The 27188-nt window shown below is 43.6% G+C and overlaps 1 protein-coding gene across 1 annotated transcript in view; it reads left to right on the top strand.

Annotated features, from left to right (window-relative positions):
• The window catches only part of SPIDR (scaffold protein involved in DNA repair), a 783664-nt gene that overhangs the window by 437463 nt on the left and 319013 nt on the right, over nt 1–27188 (top strand). The window contains exon 10 of the mRNA XM_077270463.1: nt 5070–5329. Within this exon, the coding sequence (XP_077126578.1) occupies nt 5070–5329 (260 nt within the window). The remainder of the gene's footprint in view (nt 1–5069; nt 5330–27188) is intronic.

Raw genomic sequence — 27188 nt, forward strand, 5'->3', positions numbered from 1 at the left:
GACAAACGAAGTACTTCTCTGTGCAGAAGCCACCAGCGACAGCATGTGACCTATAGTTTCACCCTCCCGATAATAAGCCAGCTTCATGAATTCCCGCTTCCTTTCAGCTTTACCCAGCAAAATTTCTTACAGATGACTTTGAGCTGCCTTTAATCTCTTCCCAGCTTCCAGAGTACCCAGTGTCACCATCTCATCCTCCGCTGCCCTCAACCCATCAATCGCTGCCTTTTTTGCCTCTCTCGACTTCTGCTTACATCTACTAATGTCCACAGCCCTCTTAAGTACGCCTTCATGGCTTCCCATACAGTAAGAGCATCTACATTCCCATCATTCAGCTCAAAAAATTCCACCAACTCCCGTTTTATCTTATCTAGATCTATACTGTGCAGCCAGTTAGGGTGAATCTTCCACTCTCTCCTGTTCATGGCCCCTGTCCCCATCGGCCGAAACTCCACCTCAATTGGACAATGGTCCGAGAGGGCCCTAGGCAAATATCTCACATCCCCTACCATCGTGTCCAACAGACGGTTGCCCAGTGCCAAATCAATTCTGGATAGAGTACCATGAGCCGGTGAATAACATGAGTACCCCCTTTCCCCAACATGCCTAACTCTCCATAGATCAGTCATACCCACTTCACGAATATAAGTCCCAAACGTAGTAATGTGTCCCACTGTCCTATTCTGGGAGTTTTTATTTTTATCCCAAAAGTCATCACATATATTATTAAGATCCCCAATAAGTAGAAATGGTATCGGGCCCCAGCTTTCCACCCTCTCCAGCACCTCTATAATTTTATTACTTGAGTATGGAGGCAGAATATACATCGCCGCTATACACATCAACACTCCATTTATTTTGCATTGCACCACCACATACTGACCATCCACATCCTCCTGTACCATCACCTCTTCATACTGCACTCCCACAGGTACCAACACCGACACACCCCTAGAGTACGTAGAGAAGGTAGAATGGTATGCCCTCTGTATCCAGCGCCTGTTCAATACATCCACCTTTTCCCGCACTAAATGTGTCTCCAGCAGGCATATCATTGAGACCCTCTGTTCTCGAACATACTGCAGACTTGCCGCCCGCCGAGTTTTATCCGCTAGGCCTCTTACATTCCAACTCAATATTTTAATGCGGTCCCCCATCATACGGCTCATCATCCTTCATAGTATCCACTTTCCCAAGTATGAGCTGTCTAATCCCTCCCACCCCCCAACCAATTCCCAACTTGCCCCCCTAACCCACCCAATACAACACATTCTACCTCTTATCAAGAGTGGGGCACCACCGCCCATTGAGAACACTCTCCCTTACTTAACCCTCTCCATGCGCCTCCCGCTGCAGTAACAATCCGAATTTCCCACAGTTTTTGTTTTTTCCAACATTCCAACTTAAATAAACATGTAGAGAAATCACCAAACCAATTTGCAGTACCTGGCATAACCCACCTCCCCCATACTTATTAATCGATACTATCCCCTCCGGTCAATCACTCAATATGGCACGGCCAAGCCCTCAACAGTTGCTCAACCCTTTAACCAATGTGCCATGAAACGCAAATCCCTCCTCCAGCAACAGAGAAACAACTTCCGTCCGGATCTCGCCGAGATGTCAATCACCCTTTCCCTTAAGTTTTTTCGCATTAGTATCAATGCACTGGGTAGCGTCCTCTGGTGTCAGGAAAAAGTGGATCTTATCAAAAGCCACCAGTCTCAACTTTGCGGGGAACAGCATAGAGTATTGCACTCCTAGTTCCCTCAGTCGTCTCTTAACCCCAGTGAACTTCATCCTCTGTTTCTGAACTGCAGCAGAATAATCCGGGTAGATGGCAATCTTTTGACCTACAGCCGTCAGATCCTCCATTTCTCTAGCCTTTCTAAGGATAATGTCTCTGTCCCTGTAGTTCAGTATTTTGGCAAGCATGGTACGGGGATTCGCTCCTGGGGCAGGGGGCTGCGGTGGGACCCTATGAGCTCTTTCAACAGCAAATACTTTTGTCAGCACTGTGCCCCCAATTTTCTCCAGCAGCCAGCTTTCAACAAACTCTGTGGGGTTTCTCCCCTCAGTCTTTCAGGCAGCCCCACTATACGTATATTATTCCTTCTGGATCTATTTTCCAGATCCTCATTCTTGGCAGCGAGCTCTGATATTGCTTGGGCGAACTTTTTCTCAGCTTTTTGCAGTTTAACTATGTGGTCTTCTGCCATGCTCACCCTCTCCTCCACCGCTCCCATACGTCTGTCCATCTTTTGCAGGGCTGCATTAATCTGTGCTGTGTCCCCTTTTACCTCCTGCATCTGCAGGGTTAGGGAATTCAAGGATTGCTGGCACGAGGATATCAGCACAACAACGTCTGTAAGGGTCGGCTCCTCTTTCTGCATTAAGCCTTCAGGTCCCCCCCTGCCCCCATCATGCTGCCTCTCTCCTTCCCCCTCTGTACCTCATGCTGTGCAGCCAGGACTGTATCCTCCTCCTCCTTATCAGCTCCAGCTCCAGTTCCTTGCTCTGCCTCCTCTGCAGCTTCCACTCTGGCATACTGCTGAAGCTTCGCCGCCACCTCCATACGCCGTTGACATGTGGCGTTCTCCCTGTCAGCTTCTTCTCTGACCTCGGCGCCATCTTGGCTGGCTCCTGCATCGCCAGCACCTGCATCCTTCTGCCTCCGTCTGGTCATTGCCTCTGATGCCGGATCCACCACTCAGCACCGCTTTGCTCCCCAGACCATCAGCTAATCGGTTTGTGGCAAAAAAGTCCGGTAATCAACGTTTGAACAGGATATTTGTCCCTTTAGCAGCAGGAGCACTCTTCCCTGTGTCCACTCACATGGCCAGCTAGGAGACGCCCCCAGTCCAGATACTCCTTCACGGTGTAACATAACAGTACACACCTGCGGGCTGTCACCAAATGGGAAGTCTATGCCGCACTCGGAATACACAAAACACAAACACTGCTGTTCCCCAGACATGTCTACTGAGGTAACCAATGCCGCCCCTTTTGAAAGCTCCACCTCTTTTTCGGTCACTATCCCCTTTTTGGACTCCGCCCCTTTTAGGGCCACCACACCCTCGTGGGCTATTTTCTCCTTTAGGGCCACCACCCCCTTTAGGGACTCCACCCCCTTTTGGGCAACTACCCCCTTTTGAAACGCAGCCCCTTTTTGGCCAACCATAACTCTTTGGGATCACCGCTCCCTTTTGGGACTCCACCCCCTTTAGGGACACCACCCCACTCTGGGGTACACCCCGTGGACTCCCCCACGGCACTCACAGGCCCCATCAGTACCACAGTACACTTAGGTCTTTCTAGGCCGTTGCTCTTTAAGAGTTTGTGTGACCTGGTTCACACTGTCCTTTTACAATACCTCACCAGCTCCTGCTGGTACTGCCACAGCTCTTATTGTAGTCAGAAACTACCGGCACCTCCGGCTGCCGACCACAAGCCGCTGCTGCCACTGCAACTCCAGCTGCTGCAAAACCTCTTGCTGCAACTGCACTGCACGTAACAACCACAGACTTCGTGGACCCGCTGATCCACAGCAAACTTCGTAACCCCGCCGAGTTACCGCCAGATGCCTTCAGTCTTCGTGGCCCTGCCGAGCCACAGCAAACACCTGCACACGTGCTTTATAGAAAAAAACAGTCTCTCACTGACTCTGGTCAGCCCAGCACAGACTCCTGTCTGTTACACACCCGGCTTTACAGCCCAGAGTTTTTCACTGACCCCGGTAAATAGCACACGGACTCCTGTCCGTTACCTTTTGGTGTCGGCCACACAGGTTCCTGGAACCCTCTTCTCCTCGAAGGTATCCCACAAACAGCAGTTCTCACTGACCCCAGTCAGTAACACACGGTTGTCAGACCGTTCACTCCTTCTGGCTCAGACCAGCCAGCGCTGCAACATATGCTCTTTGGATCGTTGCCCGCATTCTCCACCAATTGTAGGGGATTATACTCTTCAGGTGCAACGGCTGACACTCAGGAGGCACGTTCCATTAAAAGTTCACAGGTTTATTGCTCCATAAACCTCATAGTAAGAACAGAAAACAAATAGCCTTTAGCTCAGGAAAAGAAAATACAAATGTCCAGTCCTTCAGGCTCAGTCCTGGAGCCTTAACACACTGTGAAGGCTTTCTCCTCCATACACACACCCCCTTTACATAGGTGTAACCACACCCAGGTACCTGTCACATGGCCAGTCAGGTGAGCGTGACATCACCACAGGTCCTTCAACACAAAACCATCTTAGGTGTTCAGATACACCTCTTTGGGTGGGTTTGTAGGTGACTGAACCCACCCATCTCTCCAATCACCTGGAAGCCTTCCCAATGTAAACAAATCCCTCAGCAGTAGATCTGCTTGAGCAAAACATACCCAGGCTTCCATCACAGGGCCACCCACCTCTGCGATACATACCGTCCATTAATCACATGACCAGTCGCTATGCCACAGTAGGTTTATGTGTAGTTGCTTTATTAGTGTTTTGCACCTGTGCTGCCCCCACCTTTTTCATGGGATTCTACTGCATCCTGCTAGTGGATTGGAAATCTGACTGGTTGTGGTAAGGCTGTTTTTTTTCTGTGATGTTTTTTTAATTTGTGTTTTGTGAGCTATTTTTGAATGTACTGAACAGCTCATTACGTATAAGGAAAACATGGATTTCTCTGTAATAAGAAATCCGAATCACGGATTGTTTTATTCAGCTTCTTGTAACCTAGATGCCCATATATACAGCTTAGGAAAGTTGTTCCTACTTGCAGATTGCCTTTAAAAACACATTAGTAATGTTCTTCCAATTATGCATCAAGTCTAGTCCCATCAAACTATGAACTAAAAGTACTGGAAGATCAATGGCAAGAAGATCGTGAAATACTTTAAATATGTAACACTGCTTCTGCATTATTATGAATAATGTCCTATCATGTAATTTTTCTGTTATCAGTCTAGCCTGTTAATGATTTTGCTGGAAAAAGTATGTCAAATACTTATAGTTTTATAAAAAATTATTTTCTGTAATGCCCACTAATCCCGTATTGAATCTACCTGTAATTGATTTTCCAGATTTCACATGTCGACAACCGTAGTCAAGCTCTCTTCCGTGTTCAAGGCAAAGAATTCACTTCAAACATCACTGTAAATGATTCTCTTCTGGATATAGTGGAAACCCAGGGGGCTGCAGGTTGGAAAGATGCCTGCATACATGTGGTTGTTCAGCGTGTATATCATCTTACATCAAAGGATTCACCATGTTCTCTTCTGCACACAAAAAACATTAAAACCATTGTTGATCCTTCTGGAAACTTGCAAAAGCCAGATTACAGGTCAGTTCAAAAGTGAATAATATCATAGGTGAGGATTTACTTTTTCCTCTAAAAGTTAATAAACCTGTAAATATAGCTAGGAGTATTGTTCTTACTCTATTTATGGCATACTGTAAGGGTATTATAGAAAACATAGTTATATAGGGTGTACCCAGCTCAGGGCTGCCACTAGAAATTTCGGGGCCCCATACTGGCAAAATTTTCGGGGCCCCCTTGAGACTCCGCCCAGGCTCCACCCGAGCCCCGCCTCCATGCTCCACCCCTCAAACTGTCCACAGTCCCACCGCTCTCTCTTGGAAAATCTCCACTTCTCACCTATCACACATTGACAGTTCCCATCACCAGATCCCACATATAGCCGGCAGCTTTTGTTTTGGCCAAAAGATTTTTTAAGCCACAAAAATGACAAGGTAGACACTTTTGGCCAGGCCCTACTCTACTGTAACCTATTAAATAGTTGTTAAAATATGCAATACAATTTAGGTATATTTTTATTTATTTTTCAATTTTTAAAATGACCTATAATACCACATACAAGGAACAAATACCACCGCACCATGACCAGATGACATATTACCACCACAGTGATTGAATAATATCAAATACAAGGAACAAATACCACAACATTATGACCAGACCACATATTACCACCACATACTGACTGAATACTACAATACTGATCAGTAATAAAAAAAACCCCCACAATACTATCACCATCAGCACCATTATACACAGGAGATCTGTACTTAGTATGCAGTGTCTGTGTACAGGTAATACAGTGATCACCTGTGACATTATACACAGGAGCTCTGTATATAGTGTATAGGTAATACAGTGATCACTGGTGACATTATACACAGGAGATCTGTATATAGTATACAGTGTATAGTGTCAGTGTATAGGTAACACACTGACTCACCAGTGACGTCTCTAGGTGAAGTCCTTCATCTTTCATCCAGCACAGACTGCCATCATTTCTTCCAGCCAGGGCTCCTCTCTGCAGGAAATAACACCGTTATCTCGAGTTCCTCTTGCAGAACACATTACTTAATTTTCCCAACTTCTACATTACACCACATGAAGAAGGCGACATAGTATCACTCTACACAGTAATAGGACTGCCCCTCCATTTAAAACAGTATACTCAAAAAATAAAATAAATACATCACTGCAGTAATAATATCCCTTAATTAGCCCCTATGGTAATATTATTCGCCATCCTAGCCCCCGTGTGTCTCATTCCTGGCGTCAGCCATATGTTCTCCCATCCTGCCCTAATGAGTATCCATTCTGCCCCATATGATCTTTCCATCCTGCTCCATCTGTCTCCATCGTATCCATCCTGCCCCATGATCCTGCCCCATCTGTCTCCAATCCTGCCCCCAGTGTCTCCAATTATGCCCATATCACCATTCTGCCTCGTCTCCAATCATGCCCCCATGTCTGCAATCATGCCCCGTGTCTCCATTCTGCCCCATCTGTCTCCAGTCATGCCGCCATGTCTGTCATCCTGCCCCCTGTGTCTCAAATCATGCTCCGTATCTCCATTCTGCCCCGTGTCCAGCGTTCTGCCCCCGTGTCCAGCGTTCTGCCCCCGTGTCCAGCGTTCTGCCCCCGTGTCCAGCGTTCTGCCCCCGTGTCCAGCGTTCTGCCCCCGTGTCCAGCGTTCTGCCCCCGTGTCCAGCGTTCTGCCCCCGTGTCCAGCGTTTTGCCCCCGTGTCCAGCGTTTTGCCCCCGTGTCCAGCGTTTTGCCCCCGTGTCCAGCGTTCTGCCCCCGTGTCCAGCGTTCTGCCCCCGTGTCCAGCGTTCTGCCCCCGTGTCCAGCGTTCTGCCCCCGTGTCCAGCGTTCTGCCCCCGTGTCCAGCGTTCTGCCCCTGTGTCCAGCATTCTGCCCTGGGCCCTCCGGATCGCCGCTCTCAATAAAAAAAAACAAAAAAAAACGTTCTGCTTACTTGGCCACGCTCCGGCTCTCTCCACGCAGCTGAAGCGCGCACTCGCGGGCGACTGACAATGACGTCAGACGCCGGCGACATGCACGCTGCGGCTGACGTCAGCTGCCAGCCTCAGATTGGCTGGCGGCTGTTAACTATTGACGTGCGGGCGCGGGCCCGCACGTCAATAGCGTTAAACAGCTGCAGCGCCGCTAAGGGCCCGGTTTAGCCTGCTTGTGGCTGCCGGTAGGGGCCCGGTGAGCAGATGAGACGGGGCCCGATGCGGGCCCCCTCTGCCCACCGGGCCCCATACGCCAGTCATGGCTGTAATGCCCTGATGGCGGCCCTGACCCAGCTAATATGTTGTGCACAAGTTATTGTTCAGGTTTAAGGATCATTCTCAAACAGTCACTAAGGCAAAGGAATCAGGAAGGCACAATCTACCAATAACAAAAATATCTAACAAATATGTTAAAAAGGACTCATTCTAAGAAAAAAGTACATTTTAATGAGTAGATCTTGGTCTGATCATTGTATAGCTCTTGGCCAGAGTAGGATGTAAAAGAGTATACAGACAGGACAGCATGGGATCACAGCTCTTACTTTCTGTGAAGTAAAACATTTCTCTTGCCTGTTTATTTTTGTGAAGTAAAACATTTTTTAATCAACTGTGTTCCCATGCTGTAATGTCTTCATATACCATCTTTTACTTCCTCCCCCGCCCAGGGGCTATGGTATAATCAGACCATGTTCCTGCACGGTCAGGCACAGCCATTACACTGAACACAGCAGGGACACATTTATAAGATTATCTCAGCACAGGAACATTTTTTTAACACATCCAATTGTGGAACATATCCTTATTCCAAGATCTATTGATTAAAATATGCTTTGTTTATGGGACTACCCCTTTAAGATGTTTATGTATATTTGTTTTAGGTGGTTTCTGCTCTCTGGTACGCATAGGGTGCTTATATTATTATTATTTATTTATATAGCACCATTAATTCCATGGTGCTGTACATGTGAAAAGGGGTTACATATAGGGTTATAGATATCGTTAACAGTAAACAAATTTACAGTGACAGACTGGTACAGAGGGGAGAGGACCCTGTCCTTGCGGACTTACATTCTTCAGGATAATGGGGAAGAGACAGGAGGTTGGTGTGCTGCAGCACTGGTGGTGGTGAGGCGGCAGCTCGGGTGGTCGGTGACATGGCAGCAGCTCGGTTGGTCGGTGACATGGCGGCAGCTCGGGTTGTCGTTGACGTGGCAGCAGCTCGGGAGGTCGGTGAGGCGGCAGAATGGTTATTGCAGGCTGTAGGCTTACCTGAAGAGATGGGTTTTCAGGTTCCGTCTGAGGGATCCAAGGGTGGTGGATAATGGGACGTGTTGAGGCATGGACTTCCAGAGGATGGGGGATATTCGGGAGAAATCTTGGAGGCGGTTGTGTGAGGAACGAATAAGTGTGGAGGAGAGAAGGAGGTCTTAGGAGGATCGAAGATGACGTGAGGGAAGATAGTGGGAGATTAGTTCAGAGATATAGGGAGGGGACAGGTGGTGGATGGCTTTGTAGATCAGTGTTAGTAGTTTATATCAAAACAGAATAAAGTTTATTGTCCTTTATAAACTTTATAGTTTCAAACTGAAGTCAGGTTTCTTCAGCACAAATGATTAACAAAACATTCCTTTCTCTGAGTAAGGCCGGGATCACACATACGCGAGATACGGCCGAGTCTCACAGGTGAAAACCCAGCTCTGGTGCCGGCACTCCGGAGCGGAGCGTACAGTCGCACAGCAATACATGGAGCTGCACGCTCTGCTCCCAAGTGCCGGCGCCAGAGCTGGGTTTTCACCTGCAAGACTCTGCCGTATCTCGCGTATGTGTGATCCCGGCCTTAGGCAAAGTAAATCAAAATGGTCTCACCAACTTGGTAGTACAGACACTTAATGTCATTAAGGGTTCGTTCTCATCTGTGCATAAAACGGATGAGTGCAATCCTATAAAAAAAATTAGATTGCACTCTGACTAATGTTCTTCAATAATTCTCTGTTTTGCAATTTTTTTTTCTCATCTTGAATCTGTATGAGAAAAACTTTGCAACATACTGCGAGTGGCAGCGTTTATCGGACGAGACTCAACAATGCAAGTCATTGGCTACAAGAAAAAAATCGTACGTCACACGGACCATGCATGTACCATCCGATTTTTACTCATGCATTAAAAGGAAACCTGACATTTGATCAGCCAAGTACAGTAAATTCATAGCCCGAACCATCAGAATAGAATAGATATCTAGATAGAATAGATAGAAATATGGCAGTGAGATATATAATCAGTGCTTTGCATGTGTAGTTTTCTGTACTTGTATTTAGCTAATAAATGCACCGTGTGCACATAGCCTAATTCTAACCCTAGCCCTAACCCTAACCCTAGTTCTAACCCTAACCCTAGTGGAAAAATAAAAGTAAATATATTTTCTTTATTATTGTCCCTACCTATGGGGGTGATAAAGGGGGGGGTTCATTTACTATTTTTTTTATTTTGATCACTGTGATCAGGGTTTCCAGCCATGGCCGATGTTATTGCAGCATCGGCCATGGCTGGATTGTAATATTTCACCAGTTTTCATAGGTGAAATATTACAAATCGCTCTGATTGGCTGTTTCACTTTCAACAGCCAATCAGAGCGATTGTAGCCACGGGGGGGTGAAGCCACCCCCCCCCTGGGCTGAAGTACCACTCCCCCTGTCTCTGCAGATCGGGTGAAATTGGAGTTAACCCTTTCACCCGATCTGAAGGGACGCGATCCCTCCATGACTCATACGCTGCGTCACAGGTCGGATTGGCACCGACTTTCATGACGCAGCGTATGTGTCATAGGTCGGGAAGGGGTTAAATGTAAGAGGGGACTGGATGCCTTTCTTGAAAAGTATAATGTTACAGGGTATATATACTAGATTCCTTGTTAGGGTGTTGATCCAGGGAACTAGTCTGATTGCCGTATGTGGAGTCGGGAAGGTATTTTTTTCCCCAGTGTGGAGCTTACTGTTTGCCACGTGGTTTTTTTTTGCCTTCCTCTGGATCAACATGTTAGGGCATGTTAGGTTAGGCTATGGGTTGAACTAGATGGACTTAAAGTCTTCATTCAACCTTAATAACTATGTTACTGTCATACTATTTATTTCACCCCATGAAATCCACATTCTCTTGTATTGTTTTTGGCAAAAGTAATGATTTGTTTTTCTACTTAGACACTGTGTACTTATGCTTTTGCTGTTTAGTGTTCCACATGCCTGTGATGTAAAGTATACACGCTACTGATGTACATTTAATACATTCTCACAAGTGACGTAAAACGTTTTCTTATCTGTACGAGTTTTATTGCCTTGAACATTGCCCTCAGTTCCGGTCCTATGTACTTTGTCTTTCTATGACCTCCTTCCCTGTACTATTTGCTTTTGTGTGGGTGATGCAGATTGTATTTGCGCTGATAATCCTTACTCTGAGGTCATTTATGTGTATGTATGTGTTCCAAAAGACAAATAGGCCACTTGAAAAAGTTTGCTTAGTGTGTAGTATGTAAACAGAAGATTAATTTCAGATGTCATCCTTTTTTTTTTTATAGTTGTATCCTGGCTATCTAAATTGAAACAAGTGTAGTTTTATGTTCCTTGTGTATTTCAGTACATTTATATCATTGCACATTTCCTGTTAAACCCCCCTACACATTAGGCTAATGGACTACTTATAACCTGTTGATATGAGCGGATTCGGACGACTGTCTAATGTGTATGGGAACCGTTGGCAATTTACTTTTGGATTAAATAACAACCTGGCATTTCAGAGATGGCTTCCATCTGAACGACTGCCTGAACCATCTAATATACGGGCGGCCTTTAAAACTACATGGAACATACACATGTAGTAATGGTTATCATGACTCACAATGCAGCATCTTAACTTGTCACAGAAGGTTATCTCACTTGAGAGGATTAATATAACTAAGCACTGAACATGTCATAAATGGTGTGGATTTGTGTTTCATGGGGGATAATAAAAATATTGAAATACAATAAAGGGGATTTTGTTATGCAATGAAACATATGACATGAAATTGGAAGCCCACAGATATACAGAATGGATGTTATAGATAAATGCTCCTGTCTATAAATGTAGACCTTAATTAGATTTAGAAAGAAAAGGGTAATTTTTTTTAGAGATATGTTACTGGCCACTTAGCACCAGGCTAGATTTTCAGACGATATTTTAATCATATTTTTTGTGTACCGTTAATACTCGAGAGTAAGCTGAGATTTTCAGCTAATTTTTTTAAGCTGAAAGTGCCCCTCTCGGCTTATACTCGAGTCATTGTCCCAGGGTGTCGGCGGGGGAGGGGGGAGCGGTGGCTGTCACATCATACTCACCCTCCCACCACGGCCTCTGCACGTCCCTGGTTCTCAGATGGTCTCGGTGGCAGCTTGTTCCTGTGTTCATCGGTCACGTGGTACCGCTCATTAAAGTAATGAATATGGACGCAACTCCACTCCCATAGGCGTGGCGCGCATATTCATTAATGAGCGGTATCACTGGGCGCTGAACATAGGAACAAGCTGCTGGCGCGCCGGAGACCATTGAAGAAGCAGTGACTTGCAGAGACCGCGCCGGGAGGATGAGTATAATGGGGGAGGGTGAGCTATGTGATATTCACCTGTCCCCGTTCCACCGACGGGCTCCGTCTTCCGTGTCCTCTGGCTGTGACATTCAGGTCATGATGACATGGTTAGTTCGCGCCCTCTGCCTGAACTGAACAGTCACTGCAGAGACCCGGAAGACACAGCGGCGTGCGGCGGTGGAACGGGGACTGGTGAATATTGCAAGTACTGGGGGCCTGAGTCAGCGGCAACTCCTACACCTGGCCACCAGAGTGCGCCAGTGTCCCCGCCTGCTCAGGACCCCAGCACCTCTCCCCCAGCGATAAGAGGTGAGTATGTAATTTTTTTTTTTTTAAATCGCTTCAGCAGCATATGGGGTTATATTATTCTATGGAACATCTTTTGGGGCCATCAACCTTTATGGAGCAGCATATGGGGTTATATTATGCTATGGAGCATCTTATGGGCCAATCAACCTTTATGGAGCAGCATATAAGGTTATATTTTTCTATGGAGCATCTTATGGGGCGATCAACCTTTATGGAGCAGCATATGGGGCATATTATGCTATGGAGCATCTTATGGGGCCATCAACCTTTATGAAGCAGCATATGGGGTTATAATATTCTATGGAGCATCTTATGGGGCCATCATCAACCTTTATGGAGCATTATATGGGGTTATATTATTCTATGGAGCATCTTCTGGGGCCATCAACCTTTATGGTGCATTATGTGGGGCATATTATTCTATGAAGCATCTTATGGGGCCATCAGCCTTTATGGAACAATATATTGAGCATATTATTCTATGGAGCATCTTATGGGGCCAACATTAACCTTTTATGCAGCATTATATAGGGCATATTTTAATATGGAGCATCTTATGGGGCCATTATTAACCTTTGTGCAGCATTATATTGGGCATATTTTAATATGGAGCATCTTATGGGGCCATCATGTACTTTATGGAGCATTACATGGGGCGTATTTTGTATGGAGCATCTTATGGGGCCCATCATGAACTGTATGGAGCATTATATGGAGCTCCTGATTCAATATGGATATTCAAAACACTTTACCTACTGATATCTCAATTAATTTTACTTTTATTGGTATCTATTTTTATTTTTGAAATTTACCAGTAGCTGCTGCGTTTCCCACCCTAGGCTTATGCTCGAGTCAATAAGTTTTCCCAGTTTGTTTTGTGGCAAAATTAGGGGTCTCGGCTTATACACGGGTTGGCTTATACTCGAGTGTATACAATACTTGTTAAAGTGGTACTCCGGGGAGATAAATATTATATACATACTTTTATAAAACCATTGATTCCATGCTTCTGTATATGTGAAAAAGATTTTACATGCAAAATACCTATATATATTACAATGAAGGGCAGACTATACGAGGGGGTGGGAGGGGATAGGACCCCTCAATGGAGATTTACAATGTACTACAGGATAGTGGAGAAAGAGACAGTAGTTCGGGGGGGGGGGGGGGGGGGGTTGCAGCAGCCCCATTCACTGTGAGGTGGCACTGAGATTATGGCTAGCTCTAGTCTTTCCTGAAGAGATGAATTTTCAGGATAGATCTCAATCTTTCGAATGTGAGAAGCAATTGTACGTCCTGGGACTTGAATTCTAGAGAATGGGGGATGCTCAGGAGGAGTTTTGGATGTGATTCTGTTATGAAAGTAGGAGAGCAGAGGAGAGAAGGAGGTCTTATGATGACCAGAAATTACATGTGGGTAGAATAGCTCAGAGATAGAGAAAAAACAGATTATTGACAGCTTTGTAGGTCATTTAGTATTTTCAACTGTATTCATTGGGGAATTGGAAGCCAATGACTAAATTTGCAGAGGTGAGGAGTAGCGATGAGACAGGCGGATTAATCGGACGGCAGAGTTAAGGTCTGACCGGAGAGATGCGAGAGTATTAATTGGGAGGCCAAAGAGGAGGATATTTGAGTAGTCAAGGTAGGAGATGATGAGGACATTCACTAACTTTTTAGTAGATTCAGAGTTGTAACCTGTAAAGCAGCATTTAGTGAGAGCTGGGAAAGAGACATGACAGGTCATATACAAGTTGTGAAGGTACAGAAAGAGGGTAGGGGGTAAGGGGACATAAAACCATCACGAAGACTGTGGGGTAAGCCCTGGTGGGCTGTGGTTATGATCATGAAGATACAATCCATGCCCCTCATCTGACAGTGTCCAATAACTGTGAACACTCAGGAAGAGCACCAGTGCTTTGACATGAGGGCAAAGTGAGAAGTAATAAAATTACATGAACTTACATATAAGAGAAGGTGGAAGGATATCTTCATGGTTTTAGACAGAATGCACCATAGATTAAAATGTTTGTTTTTTTTTAATCTCCAAGTACCTGCTTAACCCCTTCACTACCTTGTAAGTATACATATATCCAGATTGGGGAGGTACAATCGCCGATGGGCGTTTAACCCCTTTCTGACCTCGGACGGGATAGTACGTCCGAGGTCAGAACCCCCGCTTTGATGCGGGCTCCGGCGGTGAGCCCGTATCAAAGCCGGGACATGTCAGCTGTTGAACAGCTGACATGTGCCCGAAATAGCGACGGGTGGAATCGCGATCCACCCGCCGCTATTAACTAGTTAAATGCAGCTGTCAAACGCTGACAGCGGGATTTAACCGGCGCTTCCGGCTATCAGGCCGGAAATGAGCGCATCTCCGACCCCCGTCACATGATCGGGGGTCAGCGATGCGTCTGCATAGTAACCATAGAGGTCCATGAGACCTCTATGGTTGCTGATCCCGGATTGCTATGAGCGCCACCCTGTGGTTGGCTCTCATAGCATTGCAGGATTTCAGCTACATAGGAGCGATCTGATGATCGCTCCCATGTAACTGAGCTGATCGAGTTGTGCCAGCTTCTAGCCTCCCATAGAGGCTATTGAAGCATGACAAATGTAAAAAAAAAAAGTGAAAAAAATAAAAAAATATAAAAGTTTAAATCACCCCCCTTTCGCCCCATTCAAAATAAAACAATAATAAAAAAATCAAACCTACACATATTTAGTATCGCCGAGTTCAGAATCCCCCGATCTATCAATAAAAAAAAAGGATTAACCTGATTGCTAAATGGCATAGCGAGAAAAAAATTTGAAATGCCAGAATTACGGTTTTTTGGTCGCCGCAACATTGCATTAAAATGCAATAACGGGCGATCAAAAGAACGTATCTGCACAAACGTGGTATCATTAAAAATGTCAGCTCAGTACGCAAAAATAAGCTCTCACCCGACCCCAGATCACGACAAGTTGAGACGCTACGGGTATTGGAAAATGGCGCAATTTGTTTTGCTTTTTTTTTTTTTTTTTTTAGCAAAGTTTCAAATTTTTTTTACCACTTAGATAAAAAAGAACCTAGACATATTTGGTGTCTATGAACTCGTAATGACCTAGAGAATCAAAATGGCAGGTCAGTTTTAGCATTTAATGAACCTAGCAAAAAAGCCAAACAAAAAAACAAGTGTGGCATTGCACTTTTTTTGCAATTTCACCGCACTTGGAATTTTTTTCCCGTTTTCCAGTACAAGACATGGTAAAACCAATGATGTTGTTCAAAAGTAATACTTGTCCCGCAAAAAATAAGCCCTCACATGGCCATATTGACGGAAAAATAAAAAAGTTATGGCTCTGGGAAGGAGGGGAGCGAAAAACGAACATGGAAAAACGGAAAATCCCAAGGTCATGAAGGGGTTAAATGACATGACAGCTGGCACTTGGCACTCAATGCAAGGAGCAGTGCCCACACCACCCTGGCAGTTTTACTGTCTAAATGCTGCAATCGCTATTGACCATAGAATTTAGAAGGCAGGCAGAGGGAGAAGGCTCCCTCTGCCCTTTGATCAGTGCCCTCTGCCCTCCGATTGGCACCCCAGTGACATCCTCGCAAGGGGCCGATCATTGCCATGGGTCACCAGGCACTAGCAACCTTGTTTGACCATGCTCAGTGCATGGTCTAACAAGCTTGTGTCTGAAGCACTGACAGGTTATAAAGCATAGCAATGCACTTTTAAGGCACATCAAGGGCTCTCCAAACGCGACATGGCCTTCGCTAATGATTTCAGCCAATTTGGTGCTCAAAAAAGTTAAACGGTGCTCCTTCCCTGCTGTAAGCTCAAACAGTAGTCTTCCTCCACATAGTGGGTATCGACGTACTCAGGAGAAATTGCAAAACAAATTTTGGGGTCCACTTTCTCCTGTTAACCTTGTGAAAGTAAAAAAAAATGGGGTCTAATGTAAAATTTTTGTGAAAAAAAGTTAAAATGTTATTTTTTTTTTCCTTCCAAATTCGATTAATTCATGTGAAGCACTTGAAAGGTTAATAAAATTCCTGAATGTGGTTTTGAGCCCCTTGAGGGGTACAGTTTTCAGAATGGTGCCACTTAGGGGTATTTTCTATCATATAGGCCCCCAAAATCACTTCCAATGTGATGTAGTCCGTAGAAAAAAAACAATTGGATGTTTCAAAAATTGTGCTGATGTAAAGTAGACATCTGGGAATGTTATTTATTAACTATTTTATGTGACACTGCAGCAAATAAGCACACTGTGGGTGCAACTCATGAACCCACCAAAAGTCTACCTTTTGATTACAATTTACTGATAAACAGTAAATGCAAAAATAATATAAGGCTTCTTTCACACTAGCGTTGGGCTCGGCCCGTCGCTGTGCGTCGGGCCGAGGTCCCCGACGCTAGCGCTGTCTCCGCCGCACAACGGGGGCAGCGGATGCATTTTTCCAGCGCATCCGCTGCCCCATTGTGAGGTGCGGGGAAGTGCGTGGAGGTAGGGGCGGAGTTCCGGCCGCGCATGCGCGGTCGGAAAAAGCGGACCGTCGGGAGCAAAAAACGTTACATGTAACGTTTTTTGGTCCCGACGGTCCGCCACAACACGGCGCAACCGTCGCACGACGGTTGCGACGTGTGGCAATGCGTCGCAAATGCGTCGCTAATGTAAGTCAATGCAAAAAAAAAAACGCATCCTGCAAGCACTTTTGCAGGATGCGTTTTTTCGGCAAAACGACGCATTGCGACGTATTGCAGAAAACGCCAGTGTGAAAGTAGCCTAAGTTGAGAAACCAGTGGCCCGATTAATCAGTGCTGGTGTTCTTTACGCCAGTCTTAATGAGGAGATGTGTTGGAGTCAGACATTACGGATTCAAGAAGAGGCATATGCCTCTTAATGAATCAGACCTGCTAGACAAGTGGCGTACACCTCTGAATGCCTTGCCACAAATCCTACTTCAGTTACTACTGAAGTAAGGTTTGTGTCAAAGCCTTTGTCATGCTTTCATCCTGTCCCTACACTTTGTAACAGCTAAAATGGTGTGAGAATGCCAAAAGTCACAAACTTTTAGCAGAGGCTCAGGTTGCATCAAAATTTTGCAACTTGTCAAAGCTGAATACTGACTAAGGGTACCGTCACACAGTGAAATTTTCATCGCTACGACGGCACGATTCGTGACTTTCTAGCGATATCGTTACGATATCGCTGTGTCTGACACGCTACTGCGATCAGACATCACGCTGAGAATCGTACGTCGTAGCAGATCGTTTGGAACTTTCTTTCGTCGCTTGATCACCCGCTGACATCGCTGGATCGTTGTGTGTGACAGCGATCCAGCGATGTGTTCGCTTGTAACCAGGGTAAACATCGGGTAACTAAGCGCAGGGCTGCGCTTAGTAACCCGATGTTTACCCTGGTTACCAGCGTAAACGTAAAAAAACCAAACAGTACATACTCACATTCCGGTGTCTGTCCTCCGGCGTCTCAGCTTCTCTGCACTGTGAGCGCCTGCCGGCCGGAAAGCGAGCACAGCGGTGACGTCACCGCTCTGCTTTCCGGCTATGGTGCTTACACAGTGCAGAGAAGCACAGCGCCGGGGGACAGACACCGGAATGTGAGTATGTACTGTTTGTTTTTTTTACGTTTACGCTGGTAACCAGGGTAAACATAGGGTTACTAAGCGCGGCCCTGCGCTTAGTAACCCGATGTTTACCCTGGTTACCTGGGGACTTCAGCATCGCTCCAGCGCCGTGATTGCAAAGTGTGACCGCAGTCTACGACGCTGGAGCGATAATCATACGACGCTGCGACGTCACGGATCGTGCCGCCGTAGCTATGAAAATGGCACTGTGTGACGGTACCCTAAGGCTATGTTCACACTGGGCTTGTTTTGCTACATTTTATAATGCTAATTTTCAGCTACTTTCTACAGTACCAGCAAAGTCTATGAGATTTTAGAAATCTTATGCACACACATTGTTTTTTTTTTGTCATCAGTATTTTGTGCTTTGCATGGTTTTTTGGACATAGAGCATGTCACTTCTTTCAGCATTTTTTTCAGCATTTTTTACCCATTGACTTGAATGGGTGGTGAGAAAATGTTGCAAAAACGCAGGTATAATGGTAAGCTCCACATGCACTGTACTAATTTTATATGTCACTGACCTCTTTATATCTATCTATTCTATGTGTATATACTGTATATAATCATCTATTCTTTTCTGTCAGGTCCTGCTGCGATTTTATTATACTTGGCTGCTGAATTGCCGGCTTTTCTTCTATCTATCTATCTATCTATCTATCTATCTATCTATCTATCTATCTATCTATCTATCTATCTATCTATCCATATATATGTGTGTGTGTGTGTCACTGACATCTATATATCTATCTATTCTATGTGTATATATCTATTCTATTCTAACCTGGGATGCTGTGATTTTACTGTACGCGGAGCTGAATTGTCGGCTTTTTTTTCCCAGTCTGATTGTGATCTACAGGTATGGTTCTACAGGAAGTAGTTTTTTTTTCTCTGGGGGCACTCAACTTTATTAGCATGCACAAAGAGACACAAGTTATCCCAAAAAAGGCATGAAAAAAACCCACAACAAACCCGTGTGTTTTTGTCGCATCTTCTCTCCTGCCAAGAAATCTGGCTTTGCTGCAGAAAATAAACGCAGCAAAAAATCCCATTCATTGATAACAGAGCAAAACTGTTAAACAGTGGCACAGTAAATATATATATTATATATATCAGTGTACATTGTTTGCTGATTAGATCTTGTTTATCAGAATAACAATCACAAATTAAGCTCTGTGCAGACATTAAGCGGCCCTGCGCTTGGTAACCCGATGTTTACTCTGGTTACCAGTGTAAAATATCGCTGGTATCGTTGCTTTTGCTTTCAAACACAACGATACACGGCGATCGGACGACCAAATAAAGTTCTGGACTTTATTCAGCGACCAGCGACATCACAGCAGGATCCTGATCGCTGCTGCGTGTCAAACGAAACGATATCGCTAGCGAAGACGCTGCAACGTCACGGATCGCTAGCGATATCGTTACAAAGTCGTTTCGTGTGAAGGTACCTTTAGATATTTTTAAAACTATACAATATAATAAAAAGGGTCATATTCTCTGAGCAGGTACTAGTTTAGAACAAGAATTGAAGTAAATTGCCATACATTTGAGCTGCATTTTTTTGGTGAAAGAACAAAACGCTTACCTATGAGTTATCTCTAATATTCTTTATCAGCCCTATTCATAAGCTTATAATACTAAATAGTTAATGGACTAGTGATGTTCAGTTTAAAAAAAAAAATTCTACTGTAATACAGTTACCTTTTATCACTATGACTAAATGTAACAAGCTCATGTACTAATTGAAAAATTATAGCTGTCCTCCATCCTCTATATTAAAATTGGCTAAACATTTCTACAGTAGTCATTTTTTAATGTCTTCCTCTCTGCTGGTGCTACTTCTGTTTCTAAAATCGATGCTTCATTTCTCCCTGTGCCTCTTGACTACGTTTCCCGAGAGGCCGTACACTCTGGATTCTCTGCAAGAGCTGTGTGTTTCCCACAGCGCCCTCATACCTTTCCTGATTGTCTTCTCAATCCACCTAAAAAGCACCACCTTGAGACTCCAATGCATGCTCTATAAATAATTTGCTGCATATATATTCACTCCCCCTGTCTAACTTGGTATGTGCTAGACTGAGACTTGAGCCCATAGGCTCAGTGTACTACAGCACATCCCCTCTAGTCAAACTCACTGGTTGATAAAATTACTTTTTCTCTGTTGGTCCTGCCCTGCCTGTGAGTTATCCCTGCGATCTATAAATTGTCAACTTCGGCACTCAAAAATTATATTTATTATGGTAAATAGCAAAAAGTAAATCAAACCCAAGAGAATACAGCTATAATAAATGCATTCAACGTTTTGACCTATGTATGGCCTTCCTCAGGAAATATCTGTATGGTAAGGGATCGCAGGAGTTTGTGCTGTAGCGTTCAGGTCGCCTGATTTACTTTTTGGTATATACCATAATAAATATAATTTTTAAGTGCCAAAGTTGACAATTTATAGATACATATTTTTTTTGTTACTTCTGAGCACCACACAGCAACGGTGAGCGCCCCCTTTTCACTATTGTTCTCTCTGCTATCCCATCACCACACACCCCTAGTCTCTCACATCTTGCCGAAGATCACAGGCCATGCTTTTATGACCTCACTGTTCAGATCTCACAGCTGTGAGAGCTTACTGGCTTCTCCAACCACTACATGCAGGGCTGAATTTGACTGACAGGTTACATTCCATTGAAAGCACAGACAGGACATTTCTGTACTCTGCTCTGAATGGACTAGAGCAGGAATTGAGTAGCTAGAAGTCACATTACCATATTCAACCACTTAAGGTAAAAGAAAAAAGCAAGTAAATTATGAAGTTTCTGTATTTCACATAGGCATTACAATCATTTAATATTGTACAGTATGCGGTGACATTTCCACCGATTGATTAAAAAATTTTTGGGCGATAGAAGAAGAGAATATATAGGGAGTTCGCTATTTAGGCTTCTTTCACACTTCCGTTTTTACAATCTGCACAGGATCCGTCAAAATGTTGAAATGACGGATCCTGTGCAGATTGTAAAAAAACGGGTGCACTGGGCCCATTTTTCTGACGGACCCGTCGAGGCTATGTGCACCTGTTGTGTACGCATACACAACACAACCCCAGTTTAAAAATAATAAAAAAAGTATAAAATCGCAATATTCTTACCTTCCGGCGTACTGCGCAGCGTTACCGATGCTCACGATGCTCCTGGCAGCTAGCGTTCCCAGTAATGCCTTGCGTGGAATGACGTCTGATGACGTAGCGGTCTCGCGAGACCGCAATATCATCGGGTCATTTCGGGACGCCAGAAGGTAAGAATATTGTGATTTTTTTATTTTTAACATTATATCTTGTTACTATTGATGCTGCATAGGCAGCATCAATAGTAAAGAGAGAGAGAGAGAATTTCCCTGACTGGAAATTCTTCCGCGCATGCTCAGTTTCAAAAGACGGAACCCGTCGCTGGATTTCTGCTTTTGACAGTCAGCGACAGATCCTGCGTCCATAGGCTTCCAACGACGGGCAGCACAGGATCCGTTGCTGAGCGATTTTCCGACGTGCAGAAAACACGTTCGTCTGAACGTTTTCTCCGCCCGACAGACAGCAATTTTCCGACGGATCCAGTGCACGACGGATGAAACGGAAGGCCATCCGTCACAATCCGTCGCTAATACAAGTCTATGGGAAAAAACAGGATCCAGTAGAAAAATTTGCTGGATCCTGTTTTTTCAAAAATTGATGGATTTCGACGGGAGCTAAAAGACGGAAGTGTGAAAGAGGCCTTAGGAACATCTGACTTACATACGATCCCTAATTATATGAATGTCAGATGTAAAAAAAACACTAATTCTCATCTCACCGCTGACATCTCCCATCACCGTCTATTTCTCTTCTTTCTACCGTCGAATGGTGTTTCTTCAGCCTCTTCACTATAGACCAGGACTTGTATCCGAGTCCAGTCCAGATTTCACTGCACATCATAAGCTTGCGTCGTTATCATATCCTCATGACGTGTAGTAAGCTTTGGCCTCGATGTGTGCGGAAGTCCTGCTCTATAGTGAAGAGGCTGGAAATGTGGCTCTTAGGTGGAAAAATGATTAACGGATGGTGAGTATTTGTTTTTACATACATACACTGATTATGTACAAAGCTACAGAATGTATCCAGATCAAAACTGAGGATTGCCTCTATATAACATTTTGTATCTGCAGTTGCAATAATAAAATAGAAGATAAACATTATTTTGTTATATCTTTGCAAATTCAGTTATGTTTATCTGTGCCAAATTTTTTTTACCTCTATTTATTACATCTTCCCAAAGTGGTCAGACTTGTCTTCTAGACATGATTCTATTGAAGCTCCTGACAATCAGCATATTTTGCAGTTCTTAAATCCTTAGCTAATAATGTCGTATTTGGTGTTGATAAGAATCTGCATAGATGCCTCACTATAATATAGCGAGAACTTACCACTTCCTTTGCTGATGTTGATCATTATGAAGCCTGGGGTCCCAGAACTTAACGTATTAATCCTGGATTATTGCTTTTTTTAATAGAGGTCATAAGTATTTTCTGGATATGGCAAATAAAATGTAATCATATAATGAAAACTGTGACGACTTTTTCATATAATTTAATACTCCTCCACAGTATCCAAGTCTGTTTACTTTTTTGGGACTGAATAGTTATCCTGGTCATGATGACCACATTGGTTCTTTTCTCGTTATGAGGTAGTAGTCTGATAACTGCACTGTAACTGTAATAATCAACGTACAAGTATCATTATCGCATGACCTAAATATTTATATCCTTTGAATGTTAACAATGAAGCTTTAGCGACTTATTATATTAGTTTAAAAATGTACCAGAGCCATTTTTCAACACAACAATGCCAGGTCACATGTTAATCAGATTACTGTGAGAAGCCTATATAGCCTAACTGCTACCATGGTCTGCAGCGTCTCCAGGTTTGTTTCCTATCATTCATATCTGGGCAACATTGTTTGGCATTTGCAAGAGGAGCTGCCAGCAGCAGATCTTGATGATTTGCATGCACACGTGCAGTCAGCGCGGCAGAACTTTTTGTAGATAACATTAAAAACCTCATTGATAGCATGACAAACCATGTAAGTGCGTGTGATCCTGCACATGGTGCTTATACTCTATATTGAATAATTCAAGCTCTTTTTAACCCCTGGAGCTTTTTTCGTGTTTTCGTTTTTTGCGCCCCTTATTTCCAGTGCCATAACTTTTTTATTTTTCCGTCAATATGGCCATGTGAGGGCTTATTTTTTTGTTGGACAAGTTGTACTTTTGAACGATACCATTGCTTTTACCATGTCGTGTAACAGAAAACGGGGAAAAAATTCCAAGTGAGATGAAATTGCAAAAAAAAGTGCAATCCCACACTTGTTTTTTGTTTGGCTTTATTGCTAGGTTCACTGAATGCTAAAACTGACCTGCCATTATGATTCTCCAGGTCATTACGAGTTCAAAGACACCAAACATGTCTAGGTTCTCTGTTATCTAAGTGGTAAAAAAAAAATTCCAAAGTTTGCTAAAAATAGAAAAAAAAAAAAAATTATGGTTGGGTCAGGGCTTAATTCTTGCGTGCCGAGCTGACATTTTTAATTATACCACTTTTGTGCAGATAAGTTCTTTTGATCGCCTGTTTTAATTTTTTTTACTTGCTATGCCATTTAGCGATCAGGTTAATCCTTTTTTTTTATTGATAGATCAAGCGATTCTGAACACGGCAATACCAAATATGTGATTTGAACTTTTATATTTTTTTTTATTTTTTAAATATTTTTAAACATATATATTTTTTTAAATTTTGGCATGCTTCAATAGCCTTCATGGGAGGCTAGAAGCATCCTCTACTCGATCTCCTCTGCTACATAGAGGTGATGCACAGATAACCTCTATGCAGCTGAATTACAGGCTTGCTGTGAGCGCCAACCACATGGTGGCACTCATAGCAATCTGCCATCAACAGCCATAGAGGTCTCGAGGAGACCTTTCGTTGTGATGGCAACACACCGATGACCCCCCGATCACGTGATGGGGTCAGCGGTGCCCGTACTTCCGGCAGCGCTTGGTAAATTCCGCAGTCAGAGTTTGACAGCGGCATTTAACTAGTTAATGGGCGCGGGCGGATCGCGATTCCACTCGCGCCCATTGCCTGCACATCTCAGCTGTTGAAAGCAGCTGACATGCCACGGCTTTGAGGTGGGGTCACCGCCGGAGCCCACCTCAAAGCGGGGGATACTGCCAGCTGACGTACTATTCCATCAGCTGGCCGAAAAGGGTTAAATTTGTTTTTTTGCATATCATAAGTATGTCTATCCATCCTATGATTTCCATAATTCCACAACTGTTCCTTCTTTTTGTTGCAATTTTAATGTTGAGAGTATTTGAAAGTCCAGATCTGCACTGTAAGGGCTCGTACTCGCGCGAAACTCGGATGAGTCTCGCATGTTAATACCCGGCGCTGCTGCCAGCACTCAGATCGGAGCGTGCGGCCGCATAGGAATACATGCAGCCGCACGCTCCGCTCCTGAGTGCTGGGTGCAGCGCCGGGTATTAACATGCGAGACTCATCCGAGTTTCGCGCAAGTGTGCATGAGCCCTTACAGTATGATTAGACTGCACAGAGTTTGTTTTTAGTCTCTTGCCAGGGGTAGATGTAGGGCAAAAAAGATGATTTATAGACATTTATTTTTAATCTAAATATTATTTGCAAAGTTGCTTCATTTTAGATGAACATACACTTTAAGACCACTATAACCAGATTTTAAATTCCCTGGTCTTCTGCATAAGAATTTAAAAAAATGATGAAATCAGTCTCGCCCGTAGCTCGTACTTATTTTAATAAAAATATATGTAAAACATTTTGTGGATCTAGGACTATGAATCAATCTGTATTAATCCGATGTGTGGGAAATGAATAGTTTAAATGAACATTTGCTAAAGCATAGCACTTTTTCATGATAATTTGGCTGTTTTACTTCATACTATGGCTGACATTTCTGTTGAATATGTCCCAGAGAACAACATGGTAGCTTGTAAACACTTTGTTAATTTATCTCTTATGGTGCCAGCATCTTAATGACTTTGATATCTGTTATTTATATGACTCCGAGATCACTTGAGAAATTGTTTTTGACAGTGAAGAGTCTTGTTCTTTATATTTCCAGCATCTTTTCTTTGCTCTCACTTTAGAGTTTTTCTGATGCTGTTTACGACATACCATTCATATTTTCAGCATAACATGTAGACGCGCACTTAGCAACACAGATGACATTAGATTGTGTGCTGGCTGCTCCCTCCCCTTATTAGCTGAAGAATAAACAGGAAATAGATAACTAACCAGCTCTTGGCTTCCACTCTCATGCTGAAATCTTTTGTCATCTGTTGATTCAGCATTTTTGGTATCAACTAAATTTAGTTTTCTCTGTACAATTCAGACTTCAACAAAACATGAATGCGAGAATTCTGAAAATGATTTCAGCACAATGCACATCCATTTCCTGAACTGTGTTCACATTTGTGGAAATAACATTTTTGCAAATAATGTAATGGTATCAGAACAGATATTGCTTATTTCTGTGGATTTAAAAATCTATCAAAATGCCTCATACAGCTCTGGCAAAAATTAAGAGACCACTGCAAAATGTTCATTTTGTCTGATTTTTCTCTTTATAGGTATATTTTTGAGTAAAATGTAAATTGTTCATTTAGTCTAAAAACTTCTGACAACATGTCTCCGAATTTCCAAGCAATACATTTTGTATTTTTTTTCTGACAAAGAAAAATGGTCAAAACCCCCCCCAGTGCTTTCAGACCTCAGATAATGCAAAGAAAACAAGTTCATAATCATTTAGAAACAACAATATTAATGTTTTAACTCAGGAAGAGTTCAGAAATCAATAAGTTGTGGAATAACCATGATTTTTAATCACTGCTTTCATGCATCTTGACATGCTTTCCACCATTCTTTTCACACTTCTTCTGATGCAAAAGTTTAAGCAGTTCTTCTTTGTTTGATGGCTTGTGACTATCCATCATCCTCTAATTAATTTCTTTCTATGAGTTAAAGGACGGTGGCCGAACGAGATCATGTACCAGCATGGGGGATATATATATATATATATATATATATATATATATATATATATATATATATATATATATATATATATATATATATATATATATATACCAGATGGGACCCAGGCAGGATAACGGACATATATACCAGGATGGGGGATGTATATACCAGGATGTGAGATGAATACCAGGATGGGGGTTATACAGTTGAAATCAGAAGTTTACACACACTATATAAAATGACACATATGCATGTTTTTCTAAATATCTGACATGAGATCAGAATAAACTTTTCCCGTTTTAAGGTCAGTTAGGCTTACCATTACCATGAGAGAGAGAGAATGTTTTAAGAATGTTTCTGTAGCCCGCCTATTTTACAGGTGCGTGTGTACAGAGGCATGCGCTGAGCGCTAAAACATACTGGTGACTACAACTTAATGGGCACTACAATGGCAGTTTTCAATTTTCACTCAGTAACATCCAATACTGCTTGTTTCTGGAAAACAACCATGGAGTCAAGATAGTCAATACATCTGTAGATAAATTCCCAAATGGGGTCACTTGATGGGGTATTCTGCTGCTCTTTTAGCACTTAGGGGCTCTCTATATGGACTCTACAAACTATTCTAGGAAAATCTGCACTCCAGGAGGCAAATAGCGCTCAGTCCCGCCCAAGTCATGCCGTGTGACTAAGCAGTACTGTGCAGCCACATATGGAGTATTTCTACATTAAGCAGAAATTGTGACACAAATTTTTATCCATTTGCCCGTGTGAAAATGTAAAATCTGGAGCTAAAACAACATTTTGGTTGTAAAAATGTAATTACCGTATTTTCCCGACTCTAAGACGAACTTTTTTTCCCCAAAAAATTGTGAGGAAAATGGGGGGTGCGTCTTATAGTTGGAATGCAGGCTTACCGGCAGTGTGGCGGTGGCAGAGGTGTGGGGATGATGTCGCGCGGTGAGCGGTATGGCGTGAGCAGGGTCCCTTCCACATTTGAGGTGACGCCGCGGCCCGGTATTGAAGGAGAGCAGCAGAGCTGGGTGAGTAACGACGTTCCCGGTGGCCATCTTCCTGAGGCCGCGCGTGCGCAGATTGAGTTTTCTGCTTCCTGGGGCTTCAGGAAAATGGCCGCGGGAGGCCGACCGTGCACAGATTGAGATTGCGGCAGCCATTTTCCTGCAGCCGAGTTTGCAGATTGAGATCT

This window comes from Ranitomeya variabilis, chromosome 6 (assembly GCF_051348905.1).
Source record: "Ranitomeya variabilis isolate aRanVar5 chromosome 6, aRanVar5.hap1, whole genome shotgun sequence".
Classification (NCBI taxonomy): Eukaryota; Metazoa; Chordata; class Amphibia; order Anura; family Dendrobatidae; genus Ranitomeya; species Ranitomeya variabilis.